This window comes from Ooceraea biroi, chromosome 2, assembly GCF_003672135.1.
Source record: "Ooceraea biroi isolate clonal line C1 chromosome 2, Obir_v5.4, whole genome shotgun sequence".
NCBI lineage: Eukaryota > Metazoa > Arthropoda > Insecta > Hymenoptera > Formicidae > Ooceraea > Ooceraea biroi.
Genome location: NC_039507.1, coordinates 18,425,039 through 18,450,732, shown reverse-complemented (window position 1 = coordinate 18,450,732; position 25,694 = coordinate 18,425,039). Strand labels below are relative to the sequence as shown.

Here is a 25,694-nt window from a genome sequence, read left to right as displayed (position 1 = left end):
GTACTGGTGCACAGAACTTCCATTCACAATGTATATAGCAACCACGTTCCAGATACACTGATTGTTTTTTGTTTACTACTAAGGCTCAAGCAATGAGAAAGGAGATGAGATGGGAGAGCGTGCAGCATACGTACGAAACATGAAGTATTCAGCGGGCCCCAACCAGCAAAACAATTGCATTATCTCGTAAACGGTTAATTTGCGGACCCATGTTTACTGGAACTTTTTTGCTTCTCTTCGTTTTTACTACTCATCCCTACATTTTTGACCATCACTTTTGAAACACCCTGTAGAGGAAACTGGGGACAGTTGATGCCCCCTGTTGTTGTAAAAAGCTATTTTTGTTATTTTAAGGTGTATTTCAAATGTAATACCATAAAATAGAATTTAGTTAAGAATTTAATTGACTTTTCTCTATCATAAAGTCGGTTTTATTAACCAGTTAATACAGACATTATTAAACTAAAACTGAAAAAAGGAAAATGGTACCATGTGTCCCCTATTGAGGGTGACTCGTTCCGGCGTATTGGATGACATGGTCCATAGGGATCATGTCTCACTTTTACAATAAAACATTTAATTTTTATAAATAATTATCAGTCTTTATTTTAATTACATTATCAAACCATATTTGGCAGCATCATCATATTAATTTGCCTATAAACAAAAATACTTCTTCAATCTTTTGAATATAACAAAAATAATCCAAAATAAATAGTTAATGCCACCAGAGAAATTTAATACAAGGATAGAATCAAATTGTCGACCAAACTGGCAAACTTTATTGTGAAAAGCTACGTTTCGGTCAGGCTTCCGGCCCTCTTCAGGTCAAAATTAAATACAAAGTCACTTTCTAAAATATACAAAAATACATAAAAGAATTAATTTTTAACGTTACAAGAGATTAGAGAAACCACTAAATAATTAAAAGAGTCCACTTACTGGCAGAAAATGACAAAGAATTACGACCAAAGATTCACACAGTTCGCCACAGAAACATGTCAGCACTCAACCAAGGTCAGCAAAAGAGTGTAGAGAAAACTAAAGATCCTAAGTGCTTCTCAATAACAAGTCATAAATACACGGCCAATTTTCGGTATCGATCTGTAGGTTGATGGTATTATTCTCGCGCTTGATGAAAAACATCTCAGCAATCTCACGTTTCTCGTTATGAGTTTCTCGATGTAAAATATGAACATTGTTCCAATCAAACTCGTGGTTATTATTAATTCTGTGTTTGCTGACCACGGAATGAGCGTCATCATGCTTCCTAACATGTGATTTGTGTTCCTTAATACGAGTGTTTAAATGTCTTCTCGTTTGTCCAATATAGCAACTACTACAGTCTAAACAATTTATCTTATACACATTCTGTACTTTTGTATATTTTAGAAAGTGACTTTGTATTTAATTTTGAAGAGGGCCGGAAGCCTGGCCGAAACGTAGCTTTTCACAATAAAGTTTGCCAGTTTGGTCGACAATTTGACTCTATCCTTGTAACAAAAATAATCTTTTGTTCTTACATAACTAACAAGATACTTCTTAAATTTTCTAAACATAACATAAATAAATTACTATAACAAAAATACTCTGTTGTTCTCTCCCTGACTATATCGCACCAAGTCTCCTAAAATAGCACTATCCATTACTTAATTCAAGAAATCCAATAGAAAACAACTCACCAAAAAGAAGATATCATCCAGCGACATATAGAATGGACCGCTGATCGCAATATATATTAATTGCAATATTAATTGTAGCCTACAATTCGTGTTTTCCAAAAACTTTAAGGATGTAATTCATTATCTGTTTCAATTTCGTAATAAGTTATATATATATATATAACTATATATATATATATATATATATATATACGTATAAGAAAACGTATAAGAAAATATGTAAAAAGTTAATAATGGAGAAACAATTCTTTCCTTATAAAAAAGATTTATCTCTTTTTCATAATATTGAACAGAATTTTATGATAAATTGTTAATTCTTAGTTAATTTTTCATGACATAAAAGATACGTTTTCTAATGTCAAACTCTTATAACATGGTTTTCTGAAAGGAATTAGTTCTTATAATTGAATTAAAATTATGTCGGGACATAATAGAAATTTGGAATTATTATTGTGTCGACATATTTTTAATTCATTAAGAAAAAGAGTAATTTGTTTTAGACAATTATTTTTTACGAGTTTCAGAGAAAGTATCTTTTATGCTATTAAAACTTAAAACAGCTTACCATAAAATTTTCTTCAATACTATGAATAAAATATAATTGTTTTTATAAAGAAAGGAATCTTTTCTATTTTTGAATATTTTACATATTTACAGAAGGAATATAATTTTTAGTGCATGAAAACATTATCAAAAACAATCTTATCTTCGCATATCGAAATCTCACAAGAGGGGCAACAGCCAGTTCTCGCCTTTAGCACTTTGCGTTGTACCGCGCCCGAGCGCGACAACTTTAGGCAGTCTAATTCGCTAACTACAGATGCTTACAATTTAAAAACTATTATAGCCTCGACATGTTGGTATTAGGATTTTCGTCTTAAAATCACCTCAGGAATAACACTATGTACTTGGTGGGCGCGTTTTAAGATACACAGTATATAATGATATATGATATATTATATAATTATCATATCACAATTGACGTGTACGTATGATCAAGCAAGTAACGCTCCTTCTAAGAAACGTGTGTACGCTACGAATGCGCGGACTGTAATGAAAAACGCGAAGACGTTATTGCTTGGAAAAATCAATTGCGCTTGCGCGAACTTCGGTCAATATATCATGACATGACTATTTTTCTGAGAGAAATAAATATTCGTTGTACTTTCGTTACGGCGCCAAATCGATCGGTTAATCGCCCACTTTTCTCTCCCTCGCAAATTCCGAGCAAATTATTTTTATAGCATCTTGATATTTTATAATACTTTCGTCGGAATATTTATCTTAAATTGAGGAATTTCGCCTTGGAAAATACGTTAGAAGAATATCATATAATATTCTTTATTCGAAGAAAGAAATAGGTAAAATAGCTTTATCTCGATATATCGCTCTCAAATGCGCGTGGAAGCTCGAACAAGAGTGACTTCTATGGATACTCAATTTCTTTACATTCATCGAATTTCTCTGGTCGCACTTGGGTTATGGCCTTACCATCGAACAATGCTTGTTCAACTTCAGTCTTGTGTGTTTTCTCTTACTATGACTACCTTTATTATATTTCAGGTTTGTAAATCTATATTAATAGACGTACAGTTTTTATATTTATTATATAAAAAATGTAGTTATTTATATTTTATATATTAACAGTTTGCAATTTTACACTGTACACACACACACACACACACACACCACACACACACACACACACACACACACACACACACACACACACACACACACACACACGTGCATATAACAATATTAATTGCAGCTTACAACATTTCTAACTACAGAATGTAATATTGAGCTTATCTTAGAAATTCTTTCTACAACACTTTTTGTTCTTTTGACCGTAATTTACTATAATTTTCTTTGGATCAACACACATCTTGTAAGTTAAGATTTTACAGTATGTTTCTAAACATGCCTGTTATAGAATAAATAAGGTTTTAAACTATAAATTTTGTAGAATTTATCAGAGAAATAGAAACTTATCTGAAATATTGTTGATACAATAGGTGAAGCATGTATTGGAAAATCTTCAGTACATCTGTAGCGAGTTAAAGGATGAAAACGAAATTGCTATAATAAAAAGATATGGACACATTGCAAAATGCGTTGCAATTGGATTCACCTGTAAAAATCTATCAATTATTATTTATTAAGTCTTAGCGTACGCTTTTCAATATAAAATATTTTACCATAAGTGTTCGAATATAAAAATAAATAAGAAAGAATAGTGGGTAATATTAGCAAACTACGCAATTATTACAGAAAAATGAAAAAGTCAAAAAACTAAGAAGATAACAACCATCAAAAATTTAAAACATATACTTATGTTATATTTCGCTATATGAAAAAGGATAGATTTATTTGATCACTGATTATGTTTTTAAATCATCTTCAGTGTTGACGATATGGGGTTTCTTCGTCTTAGCTATTTTGCCAATTCTGCCGCGGATTTTCGGCATCTTTTCTTTCGTAAATGAATCTAAGCCACATCGCAATATATATATCAGAGCGGAATATTTTGTTGATCAAGAAAAATATTTTTATTTTATTTCGCTGCATCTGTACGCAACCCAGTACATAGGAGGAAGTATATTATTAGCAGGAGCAATAGTGGTGACAGGATACTTTACATATTTTTGTGGATTATTTAACATTGCCAGGTAAGGGAGAGAAAGTAATTTAACAACAGTGAAAGTAAAACAGAATGGAGCATTGTGATTACATATACAACTTCTATTTTCGAGAACAAATTTTGGAAAAAATATTTGTAATTTATTTTTAGTTACCGTATCGAACAGGCAATGCAGATAAATAGTGACAAAATATGTAATTGGAAGAACAAGAGGGAGATCGACAAGAAGATAAGTCATGCAGTGGACATTCATCGCACAGCTCTTGAGTATGTTCTATTCCATGCATGCAGGCACAAACGCACGCACGCATAACAAATTTGGAATACGTATATTACATAAAAAATAAAATATTTATATATTTTTCAGGATTATTGAATTCTATCTATATAACTGCGAGGGAGCATATTTTCTTATAGTAGCGATTATTGTAATTTCTTTGAGCCTCAATCTGTTTGGAGTAAGAATTTTAGCAAAAAACTAAATCTCACAATTATTAAATTTTTTTATTCTCTAAGGCCACAAGACATTAATTTAATAGGATCTTATCCTGCAGAAAAATATATAATACGTAGGCGATCCAAAAAATAATGGGACTAGTCCTGCTAGAGAAATTTAAACCGCGCAAAGTGGCAGCACTGCATATATACATTCTTTAATAATATCTATTACAAAAAGATGTACGTATAATATATCATTTCAGATATCTCAGGCCATTCGGTTTGTATTTAGGATGGAAGATTTTATATTACACTGTGGTTTTGCGGTTGTCATTTTAACATGTTCATTAGGACTTAACTACATGGGTCAAGCATGTATAGATCACTATAATTATATATTTTTAACAGCGTAAGATATTTTGTTATAACAGATTACAGTCGTCAATATTAATTTTACGTTATTAATATACGCATATTAATAAACGCGTGAATAACAATCAAAGTAATATTATGAATATAATATTTGCAAACATCGTCTGTAAAACATGTATTTTATACTAAAGTTTTTACCATCAACATTTTTGGTACTTCAAATTATCATTTTCAAATATTCATTTTAGTATTTACCTATTACTTCGCAGATATAACGTTCGATGGTACATTGCACCTGTATGCGTGCAAAGATTAATATTGTTTCTTTTGCAAAAAGGCGCTAAGCCTTATAACATAAAAGTGGTTGGTCTTTATACATTATCTTTAGAAAGCTTTGCCACGGTAAAACTATTATACATTATGTGTCAATACGTACATATAGTATACATAATATATGTATATATTCAAAACTAAATTGACGTTTTTATTACAGCTATCAACTGCATCACTATCGTATTTTACTGTTATATATTCTATGCAAAAGTGATAATAATATGAATCAGCTAATATTATGATTAAAACTAACTAGTAAACCCGAAGATAGGTTTCCATTCTTACAAGTTCCGTTCTAGTGAATTAACTAGTGCTTTAAATTGTCAGAAAATGAATAAAGAGGATGAAATATTTCCATTATAGTTTTACAGTTTATTGCGCTGCATGCACATTAAGAAGAACCCAAAGATTAAAACTAATTGAATTTATATCTAGTAACCACCGATAATAAGTTTCCTTCTCTTCAATCAAAAACCGGGACGACTGTATATTACAACTCAATAAATGCGTGTTTCCCAAATAAACAGGGGATGCCATTCAACATTCGTTTCAAACGTAATATGGTGTAGATATAATGGTGTATGATATGTTAAATAATTACCATCATATCAAAACTGATGTGTACATACGATCAACCAGGTAACGCTTCTTTTGAGAAACATGTGCACGTTACGAATGCGCGGACTATAATGAAGAACTCGAAGACGTACTGCATGCAAAAATCAATTGCGCTTGCGCAAACTTCGGTCAATATATCATGCCATGACTATTTTTCTGTGAGAAATAAATATTCGTTGTACTTTCGTTACGGCGGCAATTCGATCGGTTAATCGTCCACTTTTCTCTTCCTCGCAAATTCCGAGCAAATTATTTTTATAGCATCTTGATATTTTATAATATTTTCGTCGGAATATTTATGTTACATTAAGGAATTTCGCCTTGGAAAATACACTAAAAAAAAATATCATATAATATTCTTTATTCGAAGAAAGAAATAAGTAAAATAGCTTTATCTCGATATATCGCTCTCAAATGCGCGTGGAAGCTCGAACAAGAGTGACTTCTATGGATACTCAATTTCTTTACATTCATCGAATTTCTCTGGTCGCAATTGGGTTATGGCCTTACCATCGAACAATGCTTGTTCAACTTCAGTCTTGTGTGTTTTCTCTTACTATGACTAGCTTCATTATATTTCAGGTTTGTAAATCTATATTAATAGACGTACATTTTTATATATATTATATATAAAATATAGTTATTTATATTTTATATATTAACAGTTTGCAATTTTACACTGTACACACACACACACACACGCACACGCGCGCACACACACACACACACGTACATATAACAATATTAATTGCAGCTTACAACATTTCTAACTACAGAATGTAATATTGAGCTTATCTTAGAAATTCTTTCTACATCACTTTTTGTTCTTTGGTGCGCCATTCACTATAATTTTCTTTGGATTAACACACATGTTGTAAGTTAAGATTTTCAGAATGTTTCTAAATATATCTTTCATACAATAAATAAGGTTTTATACACTATAAATTTTGTAAAATTTATCAGAGAAATAGGACATTATTTGAATTATTGTTGATACGATAGGTGAAGCATGTATTGGAAAATCTTCAGTACGTCTGTAGCGAGTTAAAGGATGAAAACGAAATTGCTATAATAAAAAGATATGGACACATTGCAAAATGTGTTGCAATTGGATTCGCATGTAAGAATCTATCAATTATCATTTATTCAGTCTTAGCGCAACGCTTTTCAGTATAAAATATTATACCATAAGTGTGAATATAAAAATAAATAAGAAAGAAGAGCGGGTAATATTAGAAACCTACGAAATTATTACAGAAAACTGAAAAAGTAAAAAAAACTAAGAAGATAACAAACAGTTGAAAAAGTTGAAACATATAGTTATGATTATGTTTTTAAATCATCTGCAGCGTTGACGATGTGCGGTTTCTTCATCGTAACTGTTTTGCCAATTCTGCCGTGGATTTTCGGCATCTTTTCTCTCGTAAATGAATCTAAGCCACATCGCAACATATATATCAGAACGGAATATTTTGTTGATCAAGAAAAATATTTTTATTTTATTTTGCTGCATCTGTACGCAAACCAGTACATAGGAGGAGGTATATTATTAGGAGGAGCAATAGTGGTGACAGGATACTTTACATATTTTTGTGGATTATTTAACATTGCCAGGTAAGAGGGAGAAAGTATTTTACAACAGAAAAAATAAAACAGAATGGAGAATTGATGATTACATATATTGGGTTGGCAAATAAGTTGGTTCGGTTTTTTAAGGTGGAATAAAATACAATTTTTTTTATACACAAAATAAATTTTAATCAATTATATATTGACCATTGTTATTGATGACTTCTTGCCATCTTTCCACCAACTTCATTATGCCGCGTTCGTAAAACATCTGAGGCTTATCGGCGAAAAACCAATCCAGGTGTCTTTTGACGTTCTCTTCATCCTTGAAGAATTTTCCGTTCAAAGAGTTCTGCAACGACCGGAATAAATGATAATCGGAAGGGGCCAGGTCCGGTGAATACGCAGGATGAGGCAAAACATCCCAGCCAAGACTGAGTAATTTGTTCCGAGTTGTCAATGATGTGTGAGGTCTGGCGTTATCGTGGTGGAAGACAACACCTTTTCGATTATCAATTCTGGACGTTTTTTGCGGAGTGCTTGGTCCAATTTTGTTAACTGCGAGCAGTATGTGGTTGAATCAATCGTTTTGCTTGACGGTAACAGCTCGTAGTAAATGACACCTTTGAAATCCCACCATACGGAGAGCATGATCTTCTTCGGATGCAATCCTGCCTTCCAGGTTGTTTGTGGTGGCTCGCTGCTGTGTCCCCATGATCTTTTCCGCGTTACATTCTCATAGACGACCCATTTTTCATCTCCTGTCACTAACCGCTTCAAAAATGGATCGTTTTCTTGACGTTTCCGCAGCAAATCGCAGATGGATATGCGAGTGGCCAAGTTGGCCTCGGTTAATTCATGCGGCACCCACACATTGAGCCGAGAAACGTATCCCAGTTGGCGCAAATTGTTTTCTACGCTTGTATGAGACATATTAAGTACTGTAGCAGTCTCTCGCACCGATTGGGATGGATTTTTATCGATGATAGCTTTGACATTACTTGAATCAATCTTGATCGGGCGACCGGAGCGAGGCGCATCATTGACGTCAAAATCTCCAGAACGGAATTTGGCGAACCACTTTTGACATACGCGTTCTGTTAAGGCATCATCTCCATAAACACGGCATATCTTTTTATGAGCCTTTGCAGCTCGTTTGCTCTTCTTGAAATAATAGAGCAAAATATGACGATAATGCACGTTATTTCCTTCCATTTTTACAGCTACGCAGCACACACAATATTGATGTTAGTCAAACCTAAATTTACAGAAAGGTTATGTGAAACATGTACTTTCAAATGCACTCTGAAGTTGCGCGATAGTGTCGAGAAAAACAAGAGTGAATTGGAAAGAAGTTGCACCGAAGCAAAAACCGAACGAACTTATTTGCCAACCTAATACAATCTTTATTTTCGAGAACAAATTTTAGAAAAAATATTTGTAATTTATTTGCAGTTATCGTATCGAACATGCAATGCGGATAATAAATAGTGACGAAATATGTAATTGGAAGAACAAGAGGGAGATCGACAAGAAGATAAGTCATGCAGTGGACATTCATCGCACAGCTCTTGAGTATGTTCTATTCCATGCATGCAGGCACAAACGCACGCATAGCAAGTTTGGGATATGTATATTACATAAAAAATAAAATATTTATATATTTTTCAGGATTATTGAATTCTATCTATATAACTGCGAGGGAACATATTTTCTTCTAATAGCGATTACTGTAATTTGTTTGAGCCTCAATCTGTTTGGAGTAAGAATTTAAGCAAAACATTATATCTCACAATTATTACATTTTTTAATTCTCTAAGGCCACAAGACATTTAAATTGATTTAATAGGATCTTAAACTGCAGGAAAATTTATAATACGTAGGCGATCCAAAAAGTAATGAGACTAGTTCTGCTAGAAAAATTGAAAACGCGTAAAGTGGCAGAACTGCATATCTATATGTACCTTAACATCTCTTCTATCAACTTTAAAAATTCCGTTCTGATCGGTTCACTTAGTACTCATTTGTGATCGATCGCGTAAACATTGTTTGCAGTTTGCCTTTGGAAAAGAGTATGGTGAAAAATATTGACATGCGATACAATTTTGTGTCCGGTTAAAGCAATCAGTTTCGGATACTTATGCGATGTTACTTTTCGAGGAAACTTTTAAAGCATACGTGTATATCACGTGTAACATGTTTTCGTTGGCATGCCGCGTTTATGGTCGTGAGAGCACAGAAGAGAAGAGTCCAAGCACTTGATTTACGATGGGATGATGACTACAGCTAGCGCAATCATACGAGAAGACTGACAAATATACATCGATGTATTAAAATAAATGTATCACTTCAGAAAAAACGTAAAAAATTTGAAGAAATTTTATTGCATCATGATAATGCGTGGTCCAATGTCAGGTAATCTCTGTGCCAATGTTTAAAGAACAAGAAGATTAATACAGTTTCTTACCCACCATACAGCCCGGAGGATTGAGTCTGACTTCTCAAAAGTAAAGGAGAAGTTCAGAGAGAAAATTTTGCGAGGATAAAGATGTTGTAAAAGCAATGAACGTGCAGTGCAAACAACTTTTCAAAGATGGTCTAGATTTCGTCTTCCAAACGTGAATAACACGCTGGGAAATGTGCGTTGCATACAGTTGAGACTATTTTGAAAAGGAGCATGTGAATTTAGATTAAAATTACAGTTTTGTATTTTTTATAGCATTTGTCTCATTACTTTTTGGACCGCCCACGTAAGTAGAAGGATATAACGATATTTGTATATATGTTGAATATTGTTAGTAGAATCATTAAAAATAATTAATCGTGTCATAGGAGTGTTGAGTGTATATATATTCTATATATATATATATATATATATATATATATATATATACATAAGCCAAATACCACTCACTCACTCACTGACTCATCAACGTGCAGCCCGAACCACTGCACCTATCGACATGAAATTTTAAGAGTATATTCCTAATATCACGTAGGTGCTCACTAAGGGAGGGTTTTCCGAAATTCCACCCCTAACGGGTGAGAAGGGGTATAATGTGTTTTTATTTAATTCTACACATAAATATCGCGGGCGAAGCCGGGACGGGGGATGCTAGTGTATATATAAAACTTCTTTAATAATATCTATTACAAAAAAATGTATGTGTAATATATCATTTCAGATATTTCAAGCCGTTCATTTTGTATTTAGGATGGAAGATTTTGTATTACACTGTGGTTTTACGGTTTGCATTTTAACATGTTCATTAGGAGGCAACTACATGGCTCAAGCATGTATAGATCACTATAATTATATATTCTTAACTGCGTAAGATATTTTGTTATAATAGATTAAAGTCGTCATTAATTTTACGTTATTAATATACGCATATTAATAAACGCGTGAATAACAATCAAAGTGATATTAGGAATATAATATTTGCAAACATCGTCTGTAAAACATGTGTTTTATACTAAAGTTTTTACCATCAACATTTTTGGTACTTCAAATTATCATTTTCAAATATTCGTTTTATTATTTACCTATTACTTCGCAGATATAACGTTCGATGGTATATTGCACCTGTACGCGTGCAAAGATTAATATTGTTTCTTTTGCAAAAAGGCGCTAAGCCTTATAACATAAAATTGAGTGGTCTTTATACACTATCTTTAGAAAGCTTTGCCACGGTAAAACTATTATACATTGTGTGTCAATACGTACATATTATACATAATATATGTATATCTTATTTAAAACTAAATTGACGTTTTCATTGCAGCTATCAACTGCATCACTATCGTATTTTACTGTTATATATTCTATGCAAAAGTGATATTAATATGAATCAGCTAATATTATGATCAAAACTAACTAGTAAACTCGAGGATAGGTTTTCATTCTTATAAGTTCCGTTCTAGTGAATTAACTAGTGCTTTCAATTGTCAGAAAATGAATAAAGAGAATAAAAAATTTCCATTATAGTTTTCATTTTCATTGCGCTGCATGCACATTAAGATGAACCCAAAGATTAAAACCGATTGAATTTATATCTAATAACCACCAATAATAAGTTTCCTTCTCTTCAATCAAAAACCGGGACGACTATATATTACAACTCACTAAATGCGTGTTTCCCAAATAAACAGAGGATGCAATTCAACATTCGTTGGAAACGTAATATGGTTTAGATATAATGATGTATGATATGTTAAATAATTACCATCATATCAAAACTGACGTGTATGTGACGTGATCAACCAGGTAACGCTTCTTTTGAGAAACATGTGCACGTTACGAATGCGCGGACTATAATAAAGAACTCGAAAACGTTATTGCTTGGAAAAATCAATTGCGCTTGCGTGTACTTCGGTCAAGATATCATGCAATAACTATTTTTCTGTGAGAAATAAATATTCGTTGTACTTTCGTTACGGCGCCAAATCGATCGGTTAATCACCCACTTTTCTCCCCCTCGCAAATTCCGAGCAAATTATTTCTATAGCATCTTGATATTTTATAATATTTTCGTCGGAATATTTATGTTAAATTAAGGAATTTTACCTTGGATAGTACGCTAGAAGAAGAATATCATATAATATTCTTTATTCGAAGAAAGAAATAGGTAAAATAGCTTTATCTCGATATATCGCTCTCAAATGCTCGTAGAAGCTCGAACAAGAGTGACTTCTATGGATACTCAATTTCTTTACATTCATCGAATTTCTCTGGTCGCAATTGGGTTATGGCCTTACCATCGAACAATGCTTGTTCAACTTCAGTCTTGTGTCTTTTCTCTTACTATGACTAGCTTCATTATATTTCAGGTTTGTAAATCTATATTAATAGACGTACATTTTTATATATATTATATATAAAATATAGTTATTTATATTTTATATATTAACAGTTTGCAATTTTACACTGTACACACGCGCACACACACACACACACCCGTACATATAACAATATTAATTGCAGCTTACAACATTTCTAACTACAGAATGTAATAGTGAGCTTATATTAGAAATTCTTTCTACATCACTTTTTGTTCTTTTGTGCGCCATTTGCTATAATTTTCTTTGGATTAACACCCATGTTGTAAGTTAAGTTTTTCAGAATGTTTCTAAACATACCTTTCATATAATAAATAAGGTTTTATACACTATAAATTTTGTAAAATTTATCAGAGAAATAGGACATTATTTGAAATATTGTTGATACGATAGGTGAAGCATGTATTGGAAAATCTTCAGTACATCTGTAGCGAGTTAAAGGATGAAAACGAAATTGCTATAATAAATAGATATGGACACATTGCAAGATGTGTTGCAATTGGATTCACATGTAAGAATCTATCAATTAGTATTTATAAAGTCTGATCGCACGCTTTTAACTATAAAATATTATACCTAAAGTGTGCGAATATAAAAATAACTAAGAAAGAAGAGTGGGTTATTACCTTTATATCAAAAAGTTGAAACGTATAGTTATGATTATGTTTTTAAAACATCTTCAGCGATGACGATGTGCGGTTTATTCATCTTCACTCTTTCGCCATTTTTGCCGCGGATTTTCGGCATCTTTTCTTTCGTAAATGAATCTAAGCCACATCGCAATATGTATATCAGAGCGGAATATTTTGTTGATCAAGGAAAATATTTTTATATTATTTTGCTGCATCTGTATGCAACCCAGTACATAGGAGGAGGTATATTATTAGGAGGAGCAATAGTGGTGACAGGATACAGTACATATTTTTGTGGATTATTTAACATTGCCAGGTAAGGGAGAGAAAGTAATTTAACAACAGTGAAAGTAAAACAGAATGGAGCATTGTGATTACATATACAACTTCTATTTTCGAGAACAAATTTTGGAAAAAATGTTTGTAATTTATTTGCAGTTACCGTATCGAACAGGCAATACGGATAAATAGTGACAAAATATGTAATTGGAAGAACAAGAGGGAGATCAACAAGAAGATAAGTTATGCAGTTGACATTCATCGCACAACTCTTGAGTATGTTCAACAATTCCATGCATGCAGGCACGCACGCACGCATAGCGGAATTTTGGGATATGTATATTATATAAAAAATGAAATATTCATATATTTTTCAGGATTATTGAATTCTATCTATTTAACTACGGGGGGGTATGTGTTCTTATAGCAGCGATTGTTGTAATTTCTTTGAGCCTCAATCTGTTTGGAGTAAGAATTTTAGCAAAAAACTAAATCTCACAATTATTAAATTTTTTTATTCTCTAAGGCCACAAGACATTAATTTAATAGGATCTTAAACTGCAGAAAAATATATAATACGTAGGCGATCCAAAAAATAATGAGACTAGTCCTGCTAGAGAAATTAAAACCGCGCAAAGTGGCAGCACTGCATATATACATTCTTTAATAATATCTATTACAAAAAGATGTACGTATAATATATCATTTCAGATATTTCAAGCCATTCGGTTTGTATTTAGGATGGAAGATTTTGTATTACACTGTGGTTTTACGGTTGGCATTTTAACATGTTCATTAGGAGGCAACTACATGGCTCAAGCATGTATAGATCACTATAATTATATATTCTTAACTGCGTAAGATATTTTGTTATAATAGATTAAAGTCGTCATTAATTTTACGTTATTACTATACGCATATTAATATTGGGGAGAAGGAGGCCGTTTAGGACAGGGGCAGTAATGGACATTTCGAATAAAAAACAATTTGTCACTTTTTTTCATACGTTGAACGCATTTTTCGGTTATCAATCGGTCAAGAGGTAAACGTCACATGAGAGCTTCCGCGCCTTTAACTGTCAAACTAACCTACAAACTATTAATAAGTTTTGCTGGCTGATGTAATTATCTTGGCTCGCAAATGTAAGTATTTTTAAATTAAATTATTGCTCAAAAGGAACCTATTAGTATATTCTGGTTAAGATTATATGTTTTGCGTTGTAATGAGCGAAATACAACGGCATAATAAAAGAGTTGGTAAGAAATATTACGTTTTTTTTTTCAAGTTAGAGTTGGAGCAATATTGTACGAAATTTACGGGGCACATTAGGACATGTTCTAATGTGCCTTGCAACTGTTGCTAAAAGGAATTTCGTGTCATTTGATCTAAATTTTCTTTTGTTGCGTAGCAAATTATTTTTAAAAGTCTAAGAAAGTTATTTTTGTTAAATTTTTACTTTTTAATTTGTTACAAAATTAATAATCTTAACACTTCACACTTTAATTTCTTTAAAGAGAGTTGTTAGATATTTTATTATTTAAAATAAAATAAGATTGATTCTTGGCCTTAATTAAGGCAATAGATAGACACTTATGTTTATTTCATTACGTAGTACAACTTATCTTACGTAGTACGCGTAGTACAATTACTTATTGTTAAACAAAAACTATATTAAAAGAAATTTGTAAGACTGTTGCCTAGTAACAGATTTATTACTTTTAATAAATAAAGTGAAAAGACAAGAATTATCTCGATTTTTCATTATCAGTCCTAAACTGCCCCAGTGGCATCCTAAACTTCCCCTCCAGGAAGGCAGATTAGGACAGAGAAAACACTTTCTTAAAAGGCAAAAACAAGTACGCACTACTTTCAAATGTGTTTCTTTATCATACGTTTATGATAGTAAACATTAACAATCAAATTAACTTATAATTGTATTGGAGAACCAATTTCTTAAAAATTGAAAAAGCTAAGAGCTTTAAACAAAAAAGTGTCCTATAGTGCCCCCTTCCCCCTACGCCTGAATAACAAGCAAAGTGATATTCTAAATATAATATTTGCAAATATCGTTAGTACAACATGTATTTTATTCTAAGTTTTTTACCATCACCATTTTCTTGGTACTTCAAATTATCATTTTCAAATATTCATTTTAGTATTTATCTATTACTTCGCAGATATAACGTTCGATGGTACATTGCACCTGTACACGTGCAAAGATTAATATTGTTTCTTTTGCAAAAAGGCGCTAAGCCTTATAACATAAAAGTGGTTGGTCTTTATACACTATCTTTAGAAAGCTTTGTCACGGTAAAACTATTATACATTATGTGTCAATACGTACATATTATACATACTATATGTATATCTTATTTAAAACTAAATTGACGTTTTCATTGCAGCTATCAACTGCATCAATGTCGTATTTTACTGTTATATATTCTATGCAAAAGTGATATTTGTATGAATGAGCTAATATTATGATTAAAACTACCTAGTAAACTCGAAGATAGGTTTCCATTCTTACAAGTTCCGTTCTAGTGAATTAACTAGTGCTTTAAATTGTCGGAAAATGAATAAAGAGAATGAAATATTTCTATTATATTTTTACATTTCATTGCGCTGCATGCACATTAAGATGAACCCAAAGATTAAAACCGATTGAATTTATATCTAATAACCACCAATAATAAGTTTCCTTCTCTTCAATCAAAAACCGGGACGACTATATATTACAACTCAATAAATGCGTGTTTCCCAAATAAACAGGGGATGCAATTCAACATTAGTTTCAAACGTAATATGGTGTAGATATAATGATGTATGATATGTTAAATAATTACCATCATATCAAAACTGATGTGTACATACGATCAACCAGGTAACGCTTCTTTTGAGAAACATGTGCACGGTACGAATGCGCGGACTATAATGAAGAACTCGAAGACGTACTGCATGGAAAAATCAATTGCGCTTGCGTGTACTTCGGTCAAGATATCATGCAATAACTATTTTTCTGTGAGAAATAAATATTCGTTGTACTTTCGTTACGGCGCCAAATCGATCGGTTAATCACCCACTTTTCTCTCCCTCGCAAATTCCGAGCAAATTATTTCTATAGCATCTTGATATTTTATAATACTTTCGTCGGAATATTTATGTTAAATTAAGGAATTTTACCTTGAATAATACGCTAGAAGAAGAATATCATATAATATTCTTTATTCGAAGAAAGAAATAGGTAAAATAGCTTTATCTCGATATATCGCTCTCAAATGCTCGTAGAAGCTCGAACAAGAGTGACCTGTATGGATACTCAATTTCTTTACATTCATCGAATTTCTCTGGTCGCAATTGGGTTATGGCCTTACCATCGAACAATGCTTGTTCAACTTCAGTCTTGTGTGTTTTCTCTTACTATGACTAGCTTCATTATATTTCAGGTTTGTAAATCTGTATTAATAGACGTACATTTTTATACATATTATATATAAAATATAGTTATTTATATTTTATATATTAACAGTTTGCAATTTTACACTGTACACACGCGCGCGCGCGCGCGCACACACACACACACACACACACACACACACACGTGCATATAACAATATTAATTGCAGCTTACAACATTTCTAACTACAGAATGTAATATTGAGCTTATCTTAGAAATTCTTTCTACATCACTTTTTGTTCTTTTGTGCGCCATTCTCTATAATTTTCTTTGGATTAACACACATGTTGTAAGTTAAGTTTTCCAGAATGTTTCTAAACATACCTTTCATATAATAAATAAGGTTTTATACACTATACATTTTGTAAAATTTATCAGAGAAATAGGAAATTATTTGAAATATTGTTGATACGATAGGTGAAGCATGTATTGGAAAATCTTCAGTACGTCTGTAGCGAGTTAAAGGATGAAAACGAAATTGCTATAATAAAAAGATATGGACACATTGCAAAATGTGTTGCAATTGGATTCACATGTAAGAATCTATCAATTATTATTTATTCAGTCTTAGCGCACGCTTTTCAATATAAAATATTATACCATAAGTGCGAATATAAAAATAAATAAGAAAGAAGAGCGGGTAATATTAGAAACCTACGAAATTAGTACAGAAAAATGAAAAAGTCAAAAAAACTAAGGATAACAAACAGTTGAAAAAGTTGAAACATATAGTTATAATTATGTTAATTTTCATTCAGATGGATAATTGCGTAGTTGCGCCCCGTCGCGGCTTACTCAACAAGTTTTAAAGTTACTAGAAAAATTGGCGGCTCACGCGGGGCTTCCCGCTGCGCGCGCCGGCGATCGCCGTTGTGTTCTTGTTGCTGCTTATTGCAACAGTTTCGTGAACAGCCTCGTGAACATTTTCGACGAATTTAGCATCATCCTTCGGTGAGAATGGGCAAATCATCCCATAAATCGCGCAAGCGACGCAGGTCGCCTTCCAGGGACCGCCTCGCGGGCCTCGAAAACAAGCTGGTCCGCCTGCTCGATGTACTTCACCATTCAGAGGTTATAGCGCCCAGATCTCCATCTCCTTCCGCTCCCTTGTCCGACTCCCCGAATAAACACGAGAACCTCGGAACACAACGGGAAGCGATGCCCGACACGGATTCTCCGCCGGGAAACGCTCCTAGCTCGAATCATTCTGTCCCGAGTGGACCTTCTCTGGCAGTGCCTGCGAGACAGGAAAGGCCAATCACTGGTAATTCAGGTGTGTACGTGCTTTCTGGACCTATATTTGCGGAATATAGGCGGAAAAATCGACACAGCCTCTCGGATAATAACCCCCCATGTCTTTTAGGTTCCACGAGCAGAGGTAATGTATCTTTTGAGACACCTCCTGTTACGGAGGTCATAACGGCGGATACCCTCGCACCCGCAATCGCCCCGGTGGACGACGACCCTCTTACACGGGAGCTATTCGCTTCCGCGCTGCACACAGTGGAGGTGTCACCCTGGAACGAACTGGTTTTGGACCAATGGCGTACTCTAGCGCAAAAGGGTCTTCCTCCAGAACAACGCGACCCTCTGCTCAAGAAATATTCGCCACCGGAAACATTAGCCTTTCTTTGAGCCCCTAAGCTGAATCCTGAACTCAAATCTGGGCTAAAGTCCAACTCAGTTAGCAAGCGAGACGAGTACAACAGCAAAGATCAGGACCAAGCCGGAATCTCCCTGTGTGCTCTCGGCGAGGCAATGTCTGAGCTTCTGAAGCCTGACATCCAACGATCGCTCGTTCCCGAGGCACGCTCAGCTGTGCTGAAAATCAACGAGGGCGCAAAAATCTTAGCAGACCTCTTCTATCGTCTCTCCATATCCCGACGGGCGCAGATAGTGCCCACACTCAATATTCTCGCGAAGAATACGGCAGAAAACATTCCTCCGGATGAATGCCTTTTCGGAACATCGTTCGGCGAGGAACTCAAGAAGGCCACTACGATGGCGAAGTCCGCTAAAGACTTGGTTAAGGCACCATTGTTGGTGTCTCGCAAAGTGCAGCCCATAAAGCCCCAGCTGCACGTGGCTTCCCTTACAGCATCGACGGGAAACTCCAGGACCCCTGCAACGACGAGAACTTCGGCGACACGGAGGTCAGGGGCTCCGTCGAATAATCGCCGAGCGCCATATCGCGCCAGATCCCGATCGAGGAGACGCTAACGGGGAATCAGGTAAATATTGCGGGCAGGTTGGCTTTCTTCCTTCCCAAGTGGAAGGAAATTACCACAGACCCGGTAATCCTGCAGGCCGTAGCCGGTTATAGGTTACCATTCACGCGCCAGCCACCTCGTCAACCCAACGAACCCATAGTTTATTTATCTTCGAAAGAACAGGAACTTTGCGGACAGGAAATCGACAGACTCTGTAAGACAGGGGCCATCGAGCTAGCATCCGACTGCGAGGACCAATTCGTATCCCCCTTCTTTGTGAGGGAAAAATCCTCGGGAGGTTGGAGATTTATCCTGAACCTAAAATCCCTTAACAAGTTTATTCTCGCTCCTCACTTTAAAATGGAGGAATGGAAGACGGTGATCCGTCTGATCTCTCCGGGCGACTTTCTCGCGTCCATTGACTTAGAAGATGCATACCTGCTCCTGTCCATTCATCCTGAGGACAGAAAATATTTACGTTTTCGCTTTCGCAATCAGCTTTTCCAATTCACAGCTCTGCCCTTTGGCCTCGCGTTGGCACCATACATTTTCACCAAACTTCTGAAACCCGTAGTACATTCGTTCAGGGAGAGAGGATTCCTCTCAGTCGTCTATCTGGACGACTTCCTTCTTATCGCACAATCCTATGGCCAATGCATAGCAAACGTCTCCACAACGTTTAGCCTCCTATCAGCGCTAGGCTTTGTCATTAACAAACGTAAGAGTGTACTCACACCAGCTAGATCATGCAGGTTCTTGGAATTTACTTTTGACACACAGAGTTTCTCTGTCTCCATCCCATCGGAAAAACGGGTTAAGTTGTTACACAAGACACTCACGATACTTAACCAAAGGACATGTACGATCCAACTTCTCGCGAGTTTTATCGGCTCCCTAGTTTCGGTCTGCCCGGCCGTCAAATATGGTATGCTATATACCAAACGGTTGGAGAGGGAGAAGTTTTTAGCCCTTTCTTAGTCAAACGACAATTTCGCAGTCCGGATGACCCTGCCACCTGAGATCAAAGAGGATCTGCTATGGTGGAAGGCGATTTTTTCTGACACTTCTCAGTGTAACAATATTCGATCGGGACAGTTCGCGACTGAAATCTTCACGGACGCATCCCTAACCGGTTGGGGCGCTGTCTGTGGAGGGTCCCGAACTCATGGGTTTTGGTCCACGGGCGACAAACAAAATCACATCAATTATTTGGAACTCTTGGCAGTCTTCCACGGCCTCAAATGTTTCGCGTCTCACCTGCATGGATGTGACATCCTGGTACGAGTAGACAATTCCACCGCACTCTCTTACATTAATCGTATGGGTTCCATTAAGTTTCCCCATTTATCTGCCCTCGCTCGCGCGATTTGGCGTTGGTGTGCAGACCGTGAATTGTTTATCTACGCGGCATATATACCTTCGACTCTGAATCTAGAGGCGGATGCCGAATCTCGTGTAATTTCGGAAGACTCGGAATGGACTCTTGATCAAGGATATTTTAACATAATAGACTCCACCTTCGGTCCTTTTGACATCGACCTATTCGCTGCTTTAATTAACGCGAAATGCCCTCGCTTTGTCTCTTGGCTCCCTGACCCGATGGCACACGCCGTGGACGCGTTCTCCTTAGACTGGAGTCAATTTTACTTTTACGCATTTCCTCCATTTATCCTTGTTCTGCGAGTGCTACGCAAGATTATCTCAGACGGGGCAGAGGGAATCTTGGTCGTCCCACGGTGGCCGGCACAACCATGGTTTCCTCTGTTTAATCGGCTCCTTATCGGTCAACCCATTCACTTTGAACCTGACCCTCAAATGTTATCCTCTCCTTTCAGAGACTTTCATCCGACGTGGACCAGGATTTCCCTGGTGGCCGCGAGGTTATCCGGCAGGCGTTCCTGAAGAAAGGAACACCGCCAACGGCTATCGAGACGACGCTAGCTTCGATCACGGAATCCACAGTCAACCAGTACACCAAGCCACTTCGATTATGGTGGCAGTTCTGCAGGGAAAGGAACGTCTCTCTCCTGTCCCCACCGATTCCGGCGGTCTTGGACTTCCTCTCTGCGTGCCTCGCGAGTACAGGGTCGTATTCTACCCTGAACGCTTACCGCTCGGCTATCTCCCTTATTTCCGCAGACGAGGTGGGATCACACCCGTTGGTTAAAAGATTTTTTTAGAGGTGTCGCGGCGCTCAAACCACAAAGGCCGCGCTATAACTTTACGTGGGACCCATCCCCAGTCATTGCCTATCTGGCCACCTTGTATCCTCACGAGAATCTCCCTCTTGAGCTCATTTCGAAAAAGTTGGTCACCCTACTTGCTCTCACGACTGCACAAAGAATGCAGACTCTTGCAGCCATTCAATGCTCGAATATATCGTTCTCGGATTCAATGATCATTAGAATCCCAGCTCGTCTGAAAACTTCCGGGATCGGGAGATCTCAGCCCTTGCTCACTTTCAAACCCTTTTTAGAAAAACCAGAACTCTGTATTCTCTCGTTAGTGAAACACTACCTCACGCTTACACGTGAGTCTCGCAGTCACGACTGTGATGCGCTTTTCATAAACCTTCGTAAGCTATTTACTTCAGTTTCGTCTCAAACATTAGGCCGGTGGGTCAAGGCGACGCTGGAGTTAGCGGGAATAGACACCTCCATATTTTCGGCGCATTCCACTCGCCATGCGTCTACCTCTTTCGCCGCGAGCGCCGGTATCAGTGTCGAGGAAATCCGACGTACCGCAGGTTGGAGCAAAGCCTCTGACGTCTTTGCGCGTTTCTACAAACGACCGCTAATTCCGGACTCCTCTTTCCAAGCCGTTATTCTTAATGTATAACCCACTATGCTTATTATATCGCTCTCATGTATGATCCTTGACAATAACACGTTTTAAAAAAAAAAATCTTCACGAGCATTCACACAAACACTTACTTTGTAAGCCTCTTTGGCCAAATCGTAACTTTAAATATCTACGCAATTATCCATCTGACGAAGATTAACATAATTGAAGAATTGAACAAACTTGTGAAGTTCGATTACAATTATGTCTTTTTCCTTCAGACGGATACCTCCCACCCATGCCCTTCCCTGATCGGATTTGGCCGCTTTGAACTAATGACGATCGCCGGCGCGCGCAGCGGGAAGCCCCGCGTGAGCGCGCCAATTTTTCTAGTGACTTTAAAGCTTGTTGAGTAAGCCGCGACGGGGCGCGACTACGCAATTATCCATCTGAACGAAAAAGACATAATTGTAATCGAACTTCACAAGTTCGTTCAATTCTTCAATTATGTTTTTAAATCATCTGCAGCGTTGACGATGTGCGGTTTCTTCATCGTAACTGTTTTGCCAATTCTGCCGTGGATTTTCGGCATCTTTTCTCTCGTAAATGAATCTAAGCCACATCGCAATATATATATCAGAACGGAATATTTTGTTGATCAAGAAAAATATTTTTATTTTATTTTGCTGCATCTGTACGCAAACCAGTACATAGGAGGAGGAATATTATTAGGAGGAGCAATAGTGGTGACAGGATACTTTACATATTTTTGTGGATTATTTAACATTGCTAGGTAAGAGGGAGAAAGTATTTTACAACAGTAAAAATAAAACAGAATGGAGCATTGTGATTATATATAAAATCTTCTTTATTTTCGAGAACAAATTTTGGAAAAAATATTTGTAATTTATTTGCAGTTATCGTATCAAACAGGCAATGCAGATAATAAATAGTGATGAAATATGTAATTGGAAGAACAAGAGGGAGATCGACAAGAAGATAAGTCATGCAGTGGACATTCATCGCACAGCTCTTGAGTATGTTCTATTCCATGCATGCAGGCACAAACGCACGCATAGCAAGTTTGGGATATGTATATTACATAAAAAATAAAATATTTATATATTTTTCAGGATAATTGAATTCTATCTATATAACTGCGAGGGAACATATTTTCTTCTAATAGTGATTACTGTAATTTGTTTGAGCCTCAATCTGTTTGGAGTAAGAATTTAAGCAAAACATTATATCTCACAATTATTACATTTTTTAATTCTCTAAGGCCACAAGACATTTAAATTGATTTAATAGGATCTTAAACTGCAGAAAAATTTATAATACGTAGGCGATCCAAAAAGTAATGAGACTAGTTCTGCTAGAAAAATTGAAAACGCGCAAAGTGGCGGAACTGCATATACAGGGTGTCCGAAATAAAGTGACTCAGACGGAAAGTACAGGTAGATAGGAGTAAACCGAGAAGAAAAGTCAAATACTATTTTTCGAAATTCGCAATAGTTATTAAGTTATTAACATATACGTCTGAGCCAATAAACGCGCTGAAAGCGTTAGGCCGGAGTCGGGAGATAGAGTGAGAGGCGGAGTCAAGAAGAGAGGGGCGAGGGGGGGAACCGCGAGCGACTCGCGAAGCGCGGCGCGTGACATGATACCGCGCCGAAAATTTATTATGTAGTTGTGCTTTCCGTACATTGCCGACGAGGAAACAATTTTCCAGCGCGGTGTTTTTAATAGCAAGGAAATGATACGTTATCATTTCCACACCACCTAGCGGTAGATAGCTCGGTGCGTTTTTTTTATAGTGGTTTCCCTGGTAGGCCTAATCCACTCTCATTATTTAATTCGATTAATTTAATTGAATTGTTCCAAATGTCGTCCCCTTTCTCGTACGCAGAGGTCGGCTCTTCGTACAATATCGCGTGTGGCACGGTGCGTCTCAATTTTTGTACAGCGCGAAAAATTGTACGATATGTTGGATAATATCGCTGTTTAGCACTTCGAACACCTCGAATACCTCAAACCGAGATTCCCGCGCGCCATCAGGCAGCAAACAATATTCGTGTTTTGTCTACAGTTGCTGAAAGTCAATTGAAAGTCATGTTCTGCCTACACGATATTTTCGCACGATATTTTCTTGTACAGTCGCGTATAAGTCTCGTGTTCAAGATATTCGAAGTGTTCGAGGTGTTAGACAGCGACGATGCGATATACTACGGAAGAGTATACGAATATGATAGTGGCTTATGGGCTAGCAGGCGAAAATGCGCGTCTCGCGGCTCGGATTTATGCCTGACGATTTCCTGGGCGTGCATATTATCCAACATCTCGTACAATTTTTCGCACTGTACAACAATTGCGTGAAACAGGGTATCTCGTGCATAATACGAGAAGAATTCCAGTGCGTCGTCGTGTTCCAGCCGACCTCTGCGTACGAGAAAGGGGACGACATTTGGAACAATTCAATTAAATTAATCGAATTAAATAATGAGAGAGGATTAGGCCTACCGGGGAAACCACTATAAAAAAAACGCACCGAGCTATCTACCGCTAGGTGGTGTGGAAATGATAACGTATCATTTCCTTGCTATTAAAAACACCGCGCTGGAAAATTGTTTCCTCGTCGGCAATGTACGGAAAGCACAACTACATAATAAATTTTCGGCGCGGTATCATGTCACGCGCCGCGCTTCGCGAGTCGCTCGCGGTTCCTCCCCTCGCCCCTCTCTTCTTGACTCCGCCTCTCACTCTATCTCCCGAGTCCGGCCTAACGCTTTCAGCGCGTTTATTGGCTCAGACGTATATGTTAATAACTTAATAACTATTGCAAATTTCGAAAAATAGTATTTGACTTTTCTTCTCGGTTTACTCCTATCTACCTGTATTTTCCGTCTGAGTCACTTTATTTCGGACACCCTGTATAAGCCAAATACCACTCACTCACTCACTGACTCATCAACGTGCAGCCCGAACCACTGCACCTATCGACATGAAATTTTAAGAGTATATTCCTACTATCACGTAGGTGCTCACTAAGGGAGGGTTTTCCGAAATTCCACCCCTAACGGGTGAGAAGGGGTATAATGTGTTTTTATTTAATTCTACACATAAATATCGCGGGCGAAGCCGGGACGGGGGATGCTAGTGTATATATAAAACTTCTTTAATAATATCTATTACAAAAAAATGTATGTGTAATATATCATTTCAGATATTTCAAGCCGTTCATTTTGTATTTAGGATGGAAGATTTTGTATTACACTGTGGTTTTACGGTTTGCATTTTAACATGTTCATTAGGAGGCAACTACATGGCTCAAGCATGTATAGATCACTATAATTATATATTCTTAACTGCGTAAGATATTTTGTTATAATAGATTAAAGTCGCCAGTAATTTTACGTTATTAACATACGCATATTAATATACGCGTGAATAACAATCAAAGTGATATTGTGAATATAATATTTGCAAATATCGTCAGTACAACATGTATTTTATTCTAAGTTTTTTACCATCACCATTTTGTTGGTATTTCAAATTATCATTTTCAAATATTCATTTTAATATTTACCTGTTACTTCGCAGATATGACGTTCGATGGTACATTGCACCTGTACGCGTGCAAAGATTAATATTGTTTCTTTTGCAAAAAGGCGCTAAGCCTTATAACATAAAATTGGGTGGTCTTTATACACTATCTTTAGAAAGCTTTGCCACGGTAAAACTATTATACATTATGTGTCAATACGTACATATTATACATAATATATGTATATCTTATTGAAAACTAAATTGACGTTTTCATTGCAGCTATCAACTGCATCAATG

General features: G+C 36.1%; 3 protein-coding genes across 12 annotated transcripts in view; all 3 read left to right on the top strand.

Moving 5' to 3' along the window:
- Nucleotides 1–25,694, top strand: part of LOC105281866 (tyrosine-protein kinase transmembrane receptor Ror) — a 125,936-nt gene that overhangs the window by 67,194 nt on the left and 33,048 nt on the right. The gene's annotated exons all lie outside the window — the stretch shown is intronic.
- Nucleotides 1,932–25,667, top strand: LOC105281869 (odorant receptor 24a). Of its 10 annotated transcripts, none has more exons than XM_026967914.1 (10): nucleotides 1,932–3,245; nucleotides 3,454–3,573; nucleotides 3,701–3,818; nucleotides 4,090–4,354; nucleotides 4,477–4,593; nucleotides 4,694–4,784; nucleotides 5,028–5,173; nucleotides 5,406–5,538; nucleotides 5,630–6,669; nucleotides 6,842–7,207. In XM_026967914.1, the coding sequence occupies exons 1-9, from the start codon at nucleotides 3,078–3,080 to the stop codon at nucleotides 5,681–5,683; spliced, it is 1,212 nt and encodes a 403-aa protein (XP_026823715.1). In that variant the 5' UTR covers nucleotides 1,932–3,077; the 3' UTR covers nucleotides 5,684–6,669; nucleotides 6,842–7,207. The 10 variants fall into 10 exon arrangements, with proteins under 10 accessions (XP_026823715.1, XP_026823711.1, XP_026823714.1 ...); XM_026967913.1 differs by lacking the exons at nucleotides 1,932–3,245; nucleotides 3,454–3,573; nucleotides 3,701–3,818; ... (3 more) ...; nucleotides 5,028–5,173; nucleotides 5,406–5,538 and adding exons at nucleotides 7,437–7,701; nucleotides 9,112–9,231; nucleotides 9,328–9,418; ... (2 more) ...; nucleotides 11,442–12,486; nucleotides 12,889–13,135 and having other exon boundaries at nucleotides 5,609–6,669; nucleotides 6,842–6,961; nucleotides 7,090–7,207; XM_026967912.1 differs by lacking the exons at nucleotides 1,932–3,245; nucleotides 3,454–3,573; nucleotides 3,701–3,818; ... (3 more) ...; nucleotides 5,028–5,173; nucleotides 5,406–5,538 and adding exons at nucleotides 7,437–7,701; nucleotides 9,112–9,231; nucleotides 9,328–9,418; ... (2 more) ...; nucleotides 11,442–12,486; nucleotides 12,641–13,135 and having other exon boundaries at nucleotides 5,609–6,669; nucleotides 6,842–6,961; nucleotides 7,090–7,207.
- Nucleotides 19,087–21,973, top strand: LOC113561474. Its single transcript, XM_026967926.1, has one exon. The coding sequence runs from the start codon at nucleotides 20,073–20,075 to the stop codon at nucleotides 20,970–20,972; it is 900 nt and encodes a 299-aa protein (XP_026823727.1). The 5' UTR covers nucleotides 19,087–20,072; the 3' UTR covers nucleotides 20,973–21,973.